Source organism: Stenella coeruleoalba, assembly GCF_951394435.1.
Source record: "Stenella coeruleoalba genome assembly, chromosome: 4".
Taxonomy (NCBI): Eukaryota; Metazoa; Chordata; class Mammalia; order Artiodactyla; family Delphinidae; genus Stenella; species Stenella coeruleoalba.
Genome location: NC_137149.1, coordinates 126,208,057 through 126,226,324, shown reverse-complemented (window position 1 = coordinate 126,226,324; position 18,268 = coordinate 126,208,057). Strand labels below are relative to the sequence as shown.

General features: G+C 37.6%; 1 protein-coding gene across 2 annotated transcripts in view; it reads left to right on the top strand.

The window, feature by feature from the left end:
- The window catches only part of HHIP (hedgehog interacting protein), an 88,480-nt gene that overhangs the window by 6,606 nt on the left and 63,606 nt on the right, over positions 1-18,268 (top strand). For both annotated transcript variants that reach the window (XM_079920339.1, XM_079920340.1), the window contains exons 3-4: positions 5,610-5,766; positions 6,472-6,673. In XM_079920339.1, coding sequence (XP_079776465.1) covers positions 5,610-5,766; positions 6,472-6,673 — 359 coding nt within the window. The remainder of the gene's footprint in view (positions 1-5,609; positions 5,767-6,471; positions 6,674-18,268) is intronic.

The following is an 18,268-nucleotide window of genomic DNA, read 5'->3' as shown; positions in this document are numbered from 1 at the left end:
TATTTCCTTAAATAAAATATAATTCAAGAGGCCCCAAAAAGTAACACCTTACAAAGCATTTTCATATATAATGACTAATTTGCTCCTCATAAACCCTGTGAGGTAGATAGGAAAGGTCTGGTCATTTCCATTTGACAGATGAGGAAAACTGAGCCTCAGGAGAAGTTAAATGCCGTAACCAAACTTGTACTATGAGAAAGTGATAGGCTAAAAGAAGTTCAAGTTCTTATGCTTATAATGTCCCAGATATACCTGGTCACTATCGTCTTTTGGACCCTAATAAACATATAGGCTCTTGGGCATTGATTAATTTTACCATCAGAAGCTTGTAAACCTTGGTGGTTTTTGCTTTAGGTTGGAAGAATCAACACAGAGGTAGAAACGAATTTAACGAGTCCGATTCTGTTTAGTTAGGCAGTGTCACCCACAAACAAATCTACTGAAACTAACAGTTTATAAAACTCAATGGCACTGAAGGACAAGACAAGCTTTAAGAACTGTAGGATGCACTTGGAGAATTTTTTTTAACTGCTATGGACATTTTACTTTTTTCTCTGACCCAGAAAAGTGTAGATTTTTGTATTTTTTATAGAGCTCTCCTAATAGCCTAAGAAAACATTTTGACTAGGGTTGCTTGCCTCCTTTGGTGTACCATAACAAGTATCTAAACCCATTCAATGTGAAAATATTATTATTGTTTTTTTTAACTACAGCCATGTTTCTAAGGCTTTCCTTCAACCAGCTGTTTCTTTCTCTTTATCACATTCCCCAAAGCAAAGTAGAATAGGTCACGGTTGCCTAGATGGCCTGCCGAGAAGCGATAACAGATTAGGTCTCATAAAGTTTTGCTGCAAATTTCCAGTCTGCAAGGTTTGCCTTTACCACTATAACTTGAAAATGGTATTGACAGTGGGCATTTTTATCTACCTTTATCTACTTGCGATAAATACCACTAGGCTGGATTTAGAGACTCATCTGTGGGGTGCTTCCTATATTTGAAGGTATTTTAGCTTCCAGAACAAACAACAAAAAGCAATATCCACTGAAAGAGAGAGCACAGCAAACAACTCAGGAGCCAGAGCTGCAAGCACCTCACTCCCCAGATCAACATATGTGGTGACGAATGACAAATTTATTTTTCTACAAAGTTTGTATATATGTAAAACTGCTGAAGTGCATCAAGATGTCAAGTGCTTTTGGTGGCCACCCAGGCTGCCTTGAAAGATAACCAGATGAAAGCTCTACTCCAGTGGTGGGTGGAGCAGCAAGGCTACTTTTCAGGGCCAGGCCAGCAGGCTTTAGCAACGAGCAGAGGGGGCTTCCTCTGCATCCATCAAATGCTAATAATTGCTCTAAATACTTGTCCCAAAAGTGAGCTGTAATAACACACTCTTTGTGTTACTTAGGTTGATCAATTTGTTAGCCAGACTGATCCTTGGCATGTAGGTTACCATTTCCTAAAGTATGATGAATCAGATGATAATCCTCCCCTCAGCCCTGGCCCCCAGCACAGAAGGCTCTTTAGAATTCTAGAACACTCGTTTTTCAGAAATTGCTCAAAATTTGTAATAATTTCACCTTCTTAAGTCTATTTAATGACATGGATTGCTTTTCTCCGAAGTTTGAAATTGTGAAAAACAGCTACTTTGTGATTCTTCTTTTTTTTTTTTTTTTTTTTTTTTTTTTTTGCTATCCTCATTGTTAGCCTCATCTTTCTGCAAATCAAAAACATGAAGAGGAAGGGACCTTAAGGGTTGTAGTTTGCTAAGAGAAGGGAACTGCTGAAAGGGGTTGAAAGAGTGAAAATAATTCTAGACACATCTTCACTTCTTCCCCCACTGCCCAATATATAAAGAATTAAACACATAAACGGTCTATCCCTTTGCTTCACCCTCTTGGCTTTAAGGAAGTGCCACTCACTTTGGGATACACGTATACCTGAAAGACAGCTACTCTCCAGAAACTTTAATTCAGAAACATTCATGGTCTGCTTATTTCCACAAAAATGAAAAAAAGAAGTTAAAAATCACTACAGTGAGGATACACTAGAGTTTTATTAATCATAAATATTCTCCTGTTGTGACTTGACTTAGGGAGATAAACTCTTAAAACTTCTAAAAACATACCCAAATTTCATTTAAAAAAAAACCACAGGAACTCTTTTCTCAATACCATGGGTCTCATCTTTTGCCTGAATTATGATGAACAGAGGAGATGCTTTACTGTTCACTAAATGATGGCCTAATAAATACCTTCTGTGGAAAGGATAGGAAAGGACATCTCTGGGCCTTGCTTCTCCCTTTATACTTGTTATCATAGTGATTTTTATCACTCTTGGACCATCATATCTCAGCTGTACGTTATGGTAGTGTGAAATATCTGTCTGTACACAATTAGTTCAATTGGTTTAATCCCATTGCTACAGAGGCCGAGGTCAAGAATTTGATTCCACTGAGTTTCTCGAGTCCACAGCCACTCCTGACCCAGTCAGATATCTTACACGTGTGTCTCATTAGTGCCCAAGAGAGCAAACCAGAGCGGATATATGAATACACCAAAGTCTACTCCCTCTGCTAGAAAATGCTCTCTAGTGCAAGCCTTACAGATGGTAGGGTTTTTTCATTTTTTCTTTATCATGATGAACAGCATATATAATGAGGAAAAAATAACTTTTCTGTAGCATACATGCTCAGAGAAAAGCTAGAGCTTAGAAAACTGCACAGAGAATATTTATTTACATGTCAGTATTTTATAGGGTGCTTTGTGGTACAGTAGGACTGGGTTAATGATCCAGGAGAAGAGTTACAGTTCCAAAACATTTGATAAATTATCAGGAGTTATAAAAAAATTACAGCTGCTGGAATCATCAGTGTACTTCCATTGTTAGTGGACTTCATCATATTAGGATGATCCAGGGTGAGCTGCACATCTTCAGTAACATGCTCTTCAGTGTTTCCTTCCAAACAGAAGGGTACCATTCGGTAAATTATATCCTCCCTGACAATAAATGTTAGCCCTGTGTCCTGAAACCAGATCTCTTTTAGTTCTTCACAGGAAAATATATCTTACTCATCCCTGCTTATAAAATCGGGTCATTTAAGGTAAAGTACTAACAAAAGTATTAGATGTTTCAATTCAAAGTAACATAATTGTCAGAAAAATGCCCGGAGTTTTATGTAAAAGCCTTCTGAGTTGGCCCCCTTCTTCCCACTTAGATTGTTCAGTTTGTCTCAATACTGTAAAAAGCTCGGAATAATTGATTGTTAACATTCTGGTTTTGTTTTGTTTTGTTTTGTTTAATTTGCTAAGAGAGCATAGTATCTCTGGAGAGACAGAGTTTATGAATCTGTACTCATTCATCTTCAGATGTTCCATTTGAAAATGATTTCTCATTTCCTCGTGTTTGTCCCCAGCTAATAATTCCTTATAAAATGGAATTAGCCACCGGCATCATTCATTAATTTCCCCTTAAGATGGTATTGGTTTGCAGACTGTAATGCTGGAAAACAGATATGTTTTTAAAAAGCAAGCTCAAAATTTCCTCTGAATTGCACTTTGGAATTTTTCTGTGACCCCTGCAGGCAAATAATCACATTAAAACAAAAGGTCTCCTTCACACATTCAGTTATAAATAGATCCATAGTATGACAGTCTTCCCGCATGCATCAGACTGACATGGAGAACTCCCTGCCTGAAGGTAAATATATATTGATATGTTAGAGAGAGATATATAGAGAGAGATATCTACATATCTATATAGAGAGAGAGATAGAGAGATATATATCTACATATCTATATATATTTATATATAAAACACCTAGCCCCCCAAAACTTCTAGCCCCAAACTGTGAAAAGTCTGATTTAGCAACTCAGTTTTCCTTCTCTTCTTTTTACCTCAAACAGAATTATTTCACACTACCAGGCAGTTTTCATCTGATGCTTAGCCATTAAAGAATGGAGGAGAAAAGTTATCTTTTGCAAACAGTGAATTGCTGAAGATGAGTAAAAGCTGTTGCAGCCGTCATTCTTCTCCCCAATTTCTAATCCCTGGATTTTTTCAAAGAAAGATAACCTCCTCCCCAGCTGACAGCCTCCTTGCCTCCTTATTCTGCCCACCTCCCCCACAACACACACACACACTCCCAAGGACATCTGCTTTTACTTGCCAATTTCCCAAAGGCAAGATGTTTCCCAGTAGTTGAGTCAGATATTGGCCTTGAAGAGTCTGTCTCAGAAATTTAGGGGTGATCCATTTCACCCAAAAGTTAGGTCAAAATGTATATTATGTTTTAACCATTTGGGACCCGCGGATTCCAAGATTAGCTTTAGGTTTGAGGGGACCTAGGTCAAGCTCACAGAAAATCAACTTTTTAGGGTCTTTCATGTTCCATTGATGCGCCTCACTTGGTTGTCCCCAAATCCTTGTTCTTGCAAATCCTTGCAAACTTGCATCCATTATACAACTTCTAAACCTCACCTGGGTTACCAGGTGCCTTTGTTACAAAACTGATTGGTAGTACAATAATCTAATTTGTTAGGTAAAAATCAAGACCTTGAGCATAATTAAAGACATGAAACCAGAAGCAGGAATTTGGGACATCATATAAAGTCAACTCTAATAGCAACATCATATTTTAATAGCAAAATCATCAGAATATGGAAGTGAATCTGATTAATTAATATGCTCTCCCCCCAATAAAAACCTACCTTATTAATTCAAATTGTAAAAGAAATGTCAAAATTGCTTTTGTAATAGGATCTTCTTTCTTATTCAACTTTTTATTTGATAAAAATTCTTACTATGTAAGAAATAAAAAAAAAGGTCTTTCACATCCTTTTAAGTCTACTCTGCAGTTTTGTTTTGGCTTGTTTTAATATTTTTTTCATTGAGGGGTAGTATGTCAGCTATTCTGCTTGAGAATATTGAAAGGATATCTTAAAGAAAATTTTTGTATTATAAAATAATCATTGTCTCCAGTAAGTGAGCAAGAAAAAAGGCACCAACACATTTGAATATAGAGCCTCTGTTACTGGCATCAATTCATTGCTTGATCATTCCAGGGAGTCAGTCATTTACTGTAGCATATAATGAATGACCTTGGGATAGTAACTAGATTTATTATTTAATCATATATGAGTGACAATACAATAAGAATTGTAAAATGACCCAAACTGCCTCCCGATGGTCTATCTCTTTCCTGATCGCAAATTGTTCTTCTTAGGAATAGTACTGTGGGCAAAAAGTGCTGAATAGTAATCAGATGAGCTTGAAAGTACAACATATGGTAACCAGGGAGGCTTGAAAACAGAGTCAATGCAATAACAAGATTAATGCTGTGTTCGTATCAATTCTGTTTCATAGGAGCCTTTTAAGGCATCCAACACAATATCATTTCACTTTTACTGCAATTTTTAAATTTTGGTTAAAAAAGAAATGGAAATCCCAAGCCAAAAAATATGTTCTTCTTACCTTTTGGTTTGTGTCTATATATTTCCCTAGAATATTCATATAGTTCCTAAAAAATTCTTTACCTATATTTTGTCTTTCAAATGCTCTGTTTTTACCATGACACTAAATATTTCTAAGGTGTCCTTTTACATTTTTAAAGGTTTCCTTCAAACTACTGCTGATGAGTTTTGCTTTTACTATGCAAGAAAAGATGGTGGCTTGTGCTTTCCAGATTTTCCAAGAAAACAAATCAGAGGACCAGCATCTAACTACCTGGACCAGATGGAAGAATACGACAAAGTGGAAGAGATCAGCAGGTTCATAAAGATAAATGTTCTTTAATCTTAAAAAAAAAAAAAAAAAGAAAAGAAAAAACCCGACAAGTCTTGTGGTTTTAACAATGAGTCAACTGGCTATGCTCATGTCCAGCAGCTATATCCTCCAGATGCTTTTTGTTTTCTTTTTGGTAGTTTGCTTCTCTAAAATCGTATTCGCTTAAATGCTTTTAATGCTGAGACTACTAATCTTCTGTTATGAGCTTGGCTTCTCTCTGATTCATGGGAATTTTATGAGTATAGTTTTAAACTTGAATTTTATGATAGTTGTTAGCTTATGGCACTGTGGAAACATTCAGTACAATTATTAGTAGCAAATCAGAGTTTTATAAATAGATCTTAGAACTTTCTCTCTGAGTGCCTTTCTGTAAGGTTTAATTATTGTGAGTAAAGTCAGTTTTAATTAGAGTCACTGAAAGATGAGATAGTGAGCTTGTGAAATTTTAAAATACATATGTGTTTTGATTCTCTCCTTTACTTCCTAATAGAAGGCTTTTTTGGTTGGCTTTTTTTTTTTTTCATTGAAAAGAATTTAAAAGAATCAGAGTGTGACCTTGGGTTAGCAGCCCTTCGTGATTATCAAAACCGTTGATTCCTAGAGGAAATATATTTTGAAAAGGATGCTAAGTGCATCCCTTACCTCCTTCATCTCAAGAAAAGCTTACTGGTTTTCTTTAATTTGTTTAGAAAGCACAAACACAACTGCTTCTGTATTCAGGAGGTTGTGAGTGGGCTGCGCCAGCCCGTCAGCGCCCTGCATAGTGGGGATGGCTCACACCGTCTCTTCATTCTGGAAAAAGAAGGTTACGTGAAGATACTTACCCCTGAAGGAGAAATTTTCAAGGAGCCTTATTTGGACATTCACAAACTTGTTCAAAGTGGAATAAAGGTTGGCTTTTTAAATTTTATTTATCTTTGCTCTGGCTATGTTAATTTTATTTTAGTGTTCTCCTCACTAAAGGTATTTCTTTGTAATAAAAGAAATAATATAGGAGAAAATAAGGAGACAACATAAGGGAACAATAATTATGGCAACTAAATCGGGACAATGACATTAATTTTTTAATGTTATTTGGTGACTATTAAGCAGTGCAATCAGATTGATATTTTTGACATCGTTTCCCTATGTAATTTACATACTTAAAATAATTATTGGTTTTATAAAGTATTTGTTTAAATATTGTTTAACAGGCATTAGAATTGTATATCAGCATTTGCTAGCAGAAACAAAGAGGTCTTTGGGTTACTTTGGCAATTGCAAATCATTCTTTTACCGCATCTGTGTTCGAGTCTGTGTCATAAAAAATGCTACTTATACTGTAATTTCCTTGTACAATATTTTTACAGGTAAGTCAGATATTTTTATCTATAATTAGCCACCTTTATAATATATAAGCCCATCTATTGCCTTCTTTCCCACTTCTCCAATTTGAATTCTCATGTTAAAGTAATCTAGTAGGTATATAAATAAAATTATTGTCAAGTTTATTTCACAAGAGAGTAACACAGTACAGTATTAGCAGTACTAAGCTATAAGGCAAATTGTGGCATTCTAAATTAAGACATTTAACAGCTCATGACCGTTTTAGAATGAAACGAATTAAGTATGATGGGGGAAGAACTGGTTATCTTTTTCTAAACTGGAAAAAAAATCAAAGGAGGATTTATACTCTGCTACTCATATCAAAATAAGCTCCTCTTTGCTTTGTTAAGCTCTATTCAAAGGTAAGAACATCAAAACCAGCAGAAACAAATCAGAAAAAAGTATAAATATATTCGATGTCTATCTATTCAATATCTACTACATGAAATAATTAGGGTGACTCAGTTAGATCACAGAGAATACCTATTGTTTGGACCACCCAGCCTCCAGGCCATGTTGTGACAGCATCACCAAGACATACTGCGTAAGAGAAGTATTTTATGGTACTTGTGGTCCTTTAAGGAAAAGGACTTTGGCACCAAGACACAGATCATTTGGAAAAGCTGTTTAAATCAGTAGTTTCCACTTTCTCCCAATAAAATTTTTCATTACACTTCACAGCAAATATTCCAAAGTCTCTTAAAATAAAGCATTAGGGTTTTGCACATCAGAGTTCAATAAATACATTCTGAAATGTGTTCTGATAACTCATTGCAAGTGGTACCTCATGAGGAAGGAATAAAGATGCAGCAGCAAGTGCATTACTCACTGCAAGTGTTTTACTCACCTTGAAAGTTAAACATGCTCTCTATAGAATAAAAAATTGGGGCAAGTAAAGTATTTTAAAAATCATCACCTATAATCCCATCAGTTAAAGAATATCACTATGAACATTTTGATATACTTTCTTCCAGTTTTTATATTAAAATTAAATGAATTTTTCCTGACTACAAAAGGAACACAGGTCCATATTAATAAATGTGGAAACAGAAGAACATGTTTTCTTATAGCTTTTTTCCTAAGAAGTGTTAAAATAAAATTGAAATCAAACCATATATACATCTTTTTAGCCTTCTTTTTTCACCTAACAGTATGTCATGGATATGTTACCAGATTTGGAAACTTTTCTCAAAAACTTAGTTTTTTTGAGTGTTCCATTTCCTTATTATGAGATATTTAGGAAGACCCCCAGTATTTTCCTTTTATCATTGTAAATAATGTTATCTATCATTCTTGTATATATTATTTAACCTGATCATGGATGATTTCTTTAAAATTCACTGATAAAAAAAGCATTACTGAGTTGAAGGACATATGCCACAATACACATTGCCAATTTGCTCTAAAATTTAATATATCTTTGGTATTTGAGAGAATAATACATAGTTTTCAAATACTATTTTACTTAAAATGTTGGTATGAAAAATCTGTGTATGATAAAATGTAGGTGAAAGAAATGGGCTCAGAATACTTGAAAATTTTGTTGTAAGAAGGAAAAAACTGATGTTCTTGTTTCTACTTCAATTTAACTGCCTAAAGAATGCCCTGCTTCTAATTATAGAGTTACTTCAGACGCCCTCTTCATTTACACCCATTCGTTGGGATATGAATGAAAGTGTATCTTCTCTGACTTTGAGACATCTCATCATGCAGGAAAATTATACAAACTCGATTATGACAGTGCCATGATTCTGCAGTATGTTCTGCAGGCCTCTAGGAATTCTGCAGAACCCTTTGTGGCCTTCCTTTCCTAGGAGAGCTGCAGGGCTCCTGGGGCTTAAAATAAACTTCGAAATCCATTCTTCTCCATATGTATTGATAGAATACATATTTCTACATTAAAGACATATTTCAAAGTGCATATTTTGGATTCCCTTAGTATTTGGCACTAGTGATATCAATAAGATAGGAATCTATCACATGGATATTTGAGTGTATACTGATAAGGGGGTAACAAGACCACATCCTTATCGCTTCGAGTAGCTTATACAACAACTGGCCTTTATCTCAGTCTCCAAGGAACTCCTGTCACAAGTCACAGATTGGAAGTGTTAGAAGTGGCTACTGTTGGTTTGATGGGGCGGATGCCAACACATTCATGAGTTGATTAGGATTATGCCATTGACTTTTGTGGTATGCCCCTCAGAGACTTCTGAAGTGAAAACATTATCACAGTTACTTCACAGTCATTTTTCAGGCTTCTTGATATGTGAATAGTTAGTTGTTCATGTTAGTGTACAGTTAGTGTATTCTGTGTTCGTCAGTGATCATTTTGCATTAATAATGCAAATAGGAATTTTCATAAATTATTATGCATATCACTTCTCTAGTCTTTTAGTTTTAAAAATCCTAAGAGAGAGAATAAAGCTGTTTTAACAGACCAAAGTATTGATTGCAATTTTCAAATCACAGAATTAATAATGTATATGAAACCCAACCTTGGTATGTTTGAAATAAATACAGGACAAACCACAGTGATGATCTCCCCATGATATTAAGTAATGACCAGTATGAGTATATTAAATCAGACATAAAGAGGAACTCTTGATTATAAGAGTTTCTAAAAGCTAGCGCTGGCTATGGGGAATTTGGAATTCCTTTTCTGCTAATTGTCAATTAAGAATTGACAGGGATATCTGTCACCTGGTTAAGGACGGGCCTTTTTGTGGCAAAAAGCTAGACTTGGTTGATCTCCTTCAATCTCTATCAGCCCTGATTCTGATACCACCAGCAAAGAGCCAGTCATTTGGGGAACTTGGAAAACTCCTCCCTAAATGGGTCCTGACTGAAGCTAAAAATATGGCATCTGGTTTTTATCTAACACCCTGATTGTAGGAGATTTCAGTACCCTGTGAGTGTAACTAAGTTTCACCGAGCAAAAGTTAGGTGCAAAAGTGCAAAGCACCCGCTAAAGAATTGACTTCTTTCTGCTAAAGGAAATAAATTATGGAGTTGGATTAATGGAGTAAACTCCGTGCCGTATGAATTTAAACTGCCATTTAGGAAGAGGTGATTCCCTTCACAACAGCTCAAATCCTAGAAGACTGAGCTTGGTGAAATTGCCAAGAGTAAGTCAAAAATAGGTTCGAAAACTAGATAGTGGTTTGCTAGATCTTTGGTGCTAGTGCACTGTACAAGCTGACCACTCATACTGATGCTATGAAGAATGGCTCGAGTGTCCAACTGGTGAGCAAACTTTAAAATCTTCATTTTGTGTGTCTAGTGTCGGGGGGAGGGCTTCTACCTTGTCTGTTGTTGATATTGTTTTTCCCAAAGAGGGAAATTCCAGGATCCTGGTGATTTGAAATCTTTAAATTGAGCTTCTATCTGAATTACTAGTCAGAACTTCTGGAAGTACTAGAACCAGCCTCATCTACTTGAAGTCCTTGAGGAGGACAGACCAGTGGTTTCCAAAAATGGCTGCAGAGTAGAACCGCCTGGGAGCTTTAGAAAATTCTGCTGCCCAAATTAAATCAGAATATCTAGAGGTAGGACTCAGGCATTGATATATTTTTAAAGCGTTTACAGGTAATTTCAGAAGCACTGGTCTAGACTGAGCCAGACCCCCGGATCAGTTGAATAAGGAATGAGACACATTTTCTCTGCCCATCCAGGGCCAAGTCATATTACTGAAATGACCACTGAGAGCAAATGGTTGGACACCAGTTGTCATTGTCCTGTACCTTCTGTCATTTACCTGACCTACACATATTACTTGTCCACTCTGAGTGAGGAGATGAGTAGTTAACTCTGTCAGCATTGTAAGATTCTTGATAGAAAGTTTCAGAAAATGACACTTAAAAATCTCAACAGTTGGGCTTCCCTGGTGGCGCAGTGGTTGAGAGTCCGCCTGCCGATGCAGGGGACGTGGGTTCATGCCCCGGTCCGGGAAGATCCCACATGACGCGGAGTGGCTGGGCCCATGAGCCATGGCCGCTGAGCCTGCGCGTCCGGAGCCTGTGCTCCGCAACGGGAGAGGCCACAGCAGTGAGAGGCCCGCATACCGCAAAAAAGAAAAGAAAAAAAAACCTCAACAATTCATTCTAATTGGACAATTGCTTTACCTATTACGTTTTCCTATTTTTGTTCCTTTTGGGAATTTGGTATTCAGCTAGTTGGCAAAATTGTTCTCATTCCTGTTCCTAAAGTATGTAGTTTGCTATTATATCTGAAAACCCTTGTTACGCCAGAAGTTACTCTAGTCTAATCTTACCAAACTTCCCCTGACCACCAAGGATCTGAAAGTCAGCCTTAGCTTTGCATGTGTGTGGCAGTTAAGACAAGCCTGCGCCTGTCACCTACAGGGTGGACCCCCAGGAAAGCCGATACACACCGTTCTCTGCACCCCAGTCCTCAGGGGCAGTCAGAGGACCAAGAGGCTCGCACCCGCAGCAGACAGAGCTAAGACTTGTCGATCATTGGAACAAGTGTGCCTGGGCTCCTGTCCCTCTCTATCTACTTGGGTCCTCATTTCAAAAGATGCTTTTCGAAGCAGTCCTTTTACCGCGGGAGGAGAGGACGTAAGGCTGAAAGCTGCTGTTGTCCGGGTGGCTGAGCCCATTGACACTGGGGCTCTTGAGAGACAGTGACCCAGGTGCCCAGGAGCCACAAGAGCATGCGGAGGAGGACGCAGTGTGTGCCGGGGCAGGACCCGGCCGGGCAGCCTCTGATTTCACATGCTTGTAAATCACATGCATACTTAATGAGCAGCGAAAGTTTAGTGAAATCCATTGCTCATCATCCCATTGGGATTGATGTCCTACTTTTCTGAAGTTTATCAGAGACCCTTCCTTTTACATCTTCCTCTGTCTTTAACTGGTGATCTTACGGCAGCCCATGCAATGTTAGCGTATTTTTTTTTCAAGTGAAATGAGTCAGAACATAAATGAGAAGCAATTTACTTTTCAAAACTGTTGTTGGAAACATAGCACGCATGTGTGCACACACGTACACATGTATGTGGCAGTGATTGGGTCCCATATCAAATGCTTCCTCAGGAAAATTGTTAGAACTCTGCTTTAAAGCATGCTTCAGGTTGAAAGAAAGTGTGTGTTCGGTTGAAAGAAAACAGCAATATATTTAGTATATTTGATAAATATTGCAATACAATAGAAGAGTCACCATTCTGGAATTTTTTGTATATGTGACATTTTTAAAGTTTGTGACCTATCAAACTACTGCATTAGAATTTATTAAATCTCATCTGAAAGACAATTGCTCTAGTGGTAGAAATAACCATTAGATAAATTCATTCTAAAAGTGGTAGAAAGTTAATTGAAGAGTCTTTCCTCAGATAAAAACTTTTAAATGCCTTATTTTGGGGGTAGTTTAAAATTCTGGTTCCAAACCATTAAAATATAGATCCGCAAGTAAAATTTTTTACTGTGTTTTTTTTAATATATATATCAAGGTAGTAATGATGTGGCATTAAACCCAACTTTATTTTATTGAGTGTTGCTGACCCTACATCAGAATGCCCTGTACTCTGAGATAAATGTTGTTTTCAATTTTTACATAAGTCTAATCTCATTTTAAATCTAAGACAAAAGTCCACAGAGAAATAATTTTTTTGTCCCTTGGTCATGTGAAATAATCTCCGTGTAATTTCATTTGGTTAAGTGAGTTTCATTTCTGGTGCTCTTACTTTTTTATTTTGGCATTTGCAATTCTACTGATAAAGCATTTTAATAAATGTCAATGGACATAGATATGGTGCGTGCCAGTATAAACGGGTTTAATCTATAAAGTACTCTCCAGCATGCATCATGTTTTTTTTACTGAAGTCGAAACTGCAGTATGCAGGGTCCCTCCAGTTGAGTAAAGAAAGACCTGCTTTCTCTTACATTTTAGGTCCTGTAACTCACAGCTGAGGTGAGGAAAGCTTTTACATGAATGTCTTTATATTTATCTAAGACTTGAAGGGCAAAGGAAATAGAGCCTATAAATCTCAGAAGTCCTATGGTAATCATTTAAAACAAGTGAAAAACCAAGAAATCTGCACCCTAGAGAAGGTCACTGCCATCTTTCAAAAGCATCTGTCTGGACGTGGCAGCCACCACCTCTCTGTATCTGACTAGAAAGAGAACAGAGAAGGGCTGCTGGTGATATCAGTTGGCACGACTTTCCAGTGGCTCTATTATCTAATGAAAAGGAAATCACAGGTGTCCCAAAACTGCCTCTAAGTAGTAGAAGGTAGCACAGTACTCCCTTTTAGAGACAGTCGATAGCTTTTCTTTCCCGTACTAGAGATAGTCTTCAAGCCAGCCATGTTGTTAGCGAGAATACAGTAAGTCCCCTGCGTACGAACGAGTCCTGTTCCGAGAGCACGTTCATTAAGTCCAATTTGTTCTTAAGTCCAACAGTTAGCCTAGGTACCCAAATAACACAATCGGCTCTATATACTGTACTGTAATTGGTTTATAATACTTTTCACACAAACAACACGTAAAAAAACAAACACAAAAAATAAAGAAAACATTTTTAATCTTACAGTACAGTACCTTGAAAAGTACAGTAGTACGGTACAACAGCTGGCATACAGGAGCTGGCGTGGAGTGAACAGGCAAGAAGAGTTACTGACTGGAGGAGGGAGAGGAGGTGGGCGATGGTAGAACTGAAGCATCGTCAGCAATAGGAGATGGAGGGCAAGCTGCAATTTCACTCACACCTGACCTTGATGGAACGCATGTTTGCATCTTTCAAAATTCGCAACTTGAAGGTTCATATGTAGGGGACTTACTGTACTCTAGTCTTCTCTCTTACTAATCATAACCACCATTCTTTTAAGCACTTACTTTGCTAAGCCATTCCATAGAGTACCTCTGTAATCCTTCTGGTAACCCTGTGAGGCAGGTATGCATATCCCATTTCACAGATGAAGAGACTGAGACCCAGAAGTTAAGGAAACTGCCCAAGAGAACAGCACAGCGCCAGTAGCAGAGCCAGATTTGCAAGGCAGTTGTCGGACGCCATTCTGTCAACCACGGTGCTGTGCTGCACTGTGCTTTTGATCAGCAGCCACTGCACAGGAGAAAAGATTGGGTAGCACGTTTAAGAAGCAGAGATGGGTGACGGTTGGTGTAGACATGCTCAGTGCTGCTCGTCCTGGCTCGCAGGACAGTGGGGAGGCTGAGGGCCTAGATCTAATGTCAAGCATACAGACTTGGGTGCTAGTCACTGCATTCATACCACGTGCTGGTTGTTTGACTGTGGACAAGTTATTTAACCTCTAGGCTTGGTTTCTTCATCTGTAGTATAGAGGTGACAAAAGGTTGCACCTACGACTTTACGTGTACAATCTCACAGGAATCCGAAGTACTTTGTAAGCATTAGCTGTTATCATCATCTATTACACTAACATGAAAAGAAGAGGAAGGAAAGGAAAAGGTGCCCAGCCCTCAGAATGACTTACAAGCTCCTGTGGCCACAGTTAACTATACTCTGTAGTATTTAACAGTCCCCCCTCGTATGGGATTGGATAACAATTTATGGGAATTCCATGATAGTGTTAGTGTTTGCACCAAAATTATATGGCAGTCTTATGGGAGCAAAGTTATACTGATGTATGTCTGTGGGTTTCCTTCCATTCAAAAAGATAAACCTAGAATATATTTTTTATCAAAATGTATAACTGGAGGAAGAGAACATCTTCATTTTTAGATCATCACCTCTTGGCATTAGGTGTAGGGCATTGCCACCTACCTCATTATGCAAAACGCCCCAGGTCTGGAGTTTCTCAGAGCACATGCCTGACGATGATTAAGCACAAAGCAGCTGACCCATGAGTACGGCAGCAAAAGCTTCCTCAGCATTTCCTTGCTTTCAGAGTAGTTTTTCTCAACCTGGATATTATAGTAATGTAGGTCTTTTTGTGTGTTTATTTTGGAACATGGTTTGTGTCCCTCTGCCATAGAGCTAATAAATTGTAGGATTTGCAAAGGAAATATACTGAGACTGAAAACTAAGAAAGCACATATTTTTGCCCACCAGCAACAATCGCTCAAAGCACAGATTTAGAATCTCAGGATCTGGGAGGGGAGCAATTGGGCAAAGTTGCTCTGAAATTAACATGTAATGTCATGATACAAAGAGTGTATTACTCAACAAAATATTTTTGTAAAAGAAGCAGATGAGGTCAGGGAAGAGAGAAGTTTAAAGGAAGGTTTCAGAATTAAACAACATAACAGACATCAGTTAATTTATCATGAAATGTGCTAGAGGTCAGGTGTGAGAATATATAAATGAAATGATCTCAGCTACCTCCCTCTCAGACCCCAGGCTGCAGTAGACCCTTTTCCCATCACATCAACTCAGTAGTTTACAGAAAGCTTCCTAAATCTGTAAGCACGTTTGCTCCTTGATTTGTCTTCTTACCTAAGACCGATTTGGGGAGTTTGTTTACGTAGCATTTGCCTTTTAACAGACTTCTTTCATCTTTACATTTATATACTAAATATATAGAGAGATTTATGTATATAATATATAATACTTACGGAAAATAAATATGTACGTAAATATGTTATCAATTACTATAATCCATTTTAATTTATTTGTTGGTAGTATTCGCCAATTGACGTTTAGTTTTGTTTTGTTTTGTTTTTAAAGTCTGAAAGTCTGCAATTATGTTGAACTATCATAATATCAAAGTGGCCAGAACTGAGGACATTTTGAAAAACGGGGTCACTGTCTAGAAATTAAAATCATCTTTGGAAAGCTATTTATTGAGACCATTCTGTAATGTGTTATAATGAGAAAAGTTCGAGAACATCTTTTTCTAAATCATGTCATTTTCTATCCCAGCTTGTCTTTGTGATACTAGGTGACAGTACGTATGGCCACAGTGGCTTTTGGGAATTACCATCCAAAAGGAGTAAAATCTGACTCTTTTTCCTAGTGAATTTTCATTTTACTCTATCTGGGCATGTTGTATACAACTAACTTTAAATTCATCCATTTACTCATTTTAAAATGTTGTGCAGTTCCACAGGCCTAAATTTCAAATCACAGAAAATCTGTAAAAAATAATTATTTGTTTAAGACAAAAAATATGAGCTAATTATTCTATCATACATATATGTAGTAGCACAAAAACAGAAAAAAAAAACATCAATAAATTTGATCTAAACTAATACCATGATTGCTTGCGGTTGACATTATATTTAATCTGCTTGTACAACTGAACCCAATAAGCTGAAACTAATATGAAAATAAAGCATAATGACAAAGGACCTTAAAGGTTTATATATTGTCACAAAATTCTTGAGAAAAGAATATTCCTTCCAAATATTCAAATATTGAACATTCTGGCTTTCTCTTTAAGAGTAACTAAATTCTGTACTTTTAAAAAAAAATTCTAATAAGCTGTTTCCAAACCAACCTCTTATCCTAAAGCACCTTTGATGCAAATGGATCACACAGTTAAATAAAATGACATCTGTCCTCAGGCTATTTCTAGATAGGGAAAACACATCTGTTCTAAAAACTCTTAGCCAACAGTTTGAAACTGTTCAGAAGAATTCCTTAAAAAAAGAAAAGACTATGTACAGAGAGCAAAGAGAAGATGCTTGAGGTTGGAAAAAATTAGGACAGCACTAACCCTTAAGAGGATAAAAAGATAACCCAATGTAATTCCCATTAAATTCTTAGCCTTTCTATGAAAAATTTGGTGATGAGATTCCCACAGTGCAAACATCTTTGTGGATGGATGTGAACACACCTGTTCAGGAAAAGGGAAACAAAACTTGAACTGACTCCCTTCCCACACAGGTCACCAAACATCTGTCATAAGTTATCAATTACTAGCCTAGACTGGACTCAAGCCTGTGACCTGAGGTTGAAAAAGCCACGTAGCTCATTCTGTCTCTTACCTAGTCTGTGGTTTTACCCTGTACCACTGGTAAAGCTTCTGTTTAAATCTCCAGGGGTTTGGAAGACCAGGTTGACCCCGTGACATTCATAATGTATTTACGCCCAGGGTTTCCACGCACACCACCCTGGGGCTGATCTTAGTTAGGATTGTGTGACTTGCAGTAATGTAGGCAGCTCCAAAAAGATTTACCCAATAGTTGGCATAGTTCTTTAATTGCATAAGTTCCTTAATTGCAACCTAAAGACAATGTCTTCTTGTCCAAGGAAGGTTGTGTGTGTGTGCGCGCGCGTGTGTGTGTGTATTTTAAGACTTTGACTTTGATTAAATGTCAATACATATAAAACTTCTGCATAAAAGCAGAGAAACGAAACAAAGAAAGAAAACCAAAAAAGGCTTATGGGCATGACTAACTAGGTGAGCTTCCTCCCTTGTAATTATTAAAACTTTGGGCGACAGCATCAAATTGTCAATGCATTTGATCCCTCCTGTGTCTCTTTCCTATAATATCCCACCTCAGTTGGGTACATGTGAGAACTAATCTCTGAGTGGCTATGGCGCTCATCCACGGAGTTTGCCAGTGGTTGTGTGATTTGGAACAATCTGCTTAACCTTCTGTGATTCTCTACGTCCTCATCTTCGAAATCAGAGGACTAGGCTAAATGATACCTTAGGTCTTTTCTAGCTCTAAAATTCTGTGAAATAGAAAGCAGTGTAAGTCTCCAACATTTTCCAAGAAAATTATGGTAAAGAGAAGTGGTCAGTGTGGCTCCGACATTGGCAACTCCACCATTGCCCAGGCTCAGAGAGCATGGGGCTCACTTTGCTTTATTCTGATTTTTTGCCTTTGCACTGATATAGAAACACAGGCAGTGTCTCCCAGTGCAGAGCCCACCGGGCACCCTACCACACTGACAGATAGGTGCACTCACCTTTCCGGAAGGTCACCATCACTCCAGTTAATTTTTAAAAGCTGCATAACTCAGCATGAAGTGAGACTTCAGGTTTCAGTTAATGGAAGCATGATGTCTTTAATGTGTAGGAATAATAGGGTGGTAAGTTTTCAAACCTGGGTTCGAAGGTAAAGATACACCATGACCTTGAAGTGAGCAGTACTTGGTGTGCTGGGGAGGACACACTATGGAGCTGAGTGACAGAAGAGGAGAGTCCTCATAGGAGATAAGATTGCAGAGCAC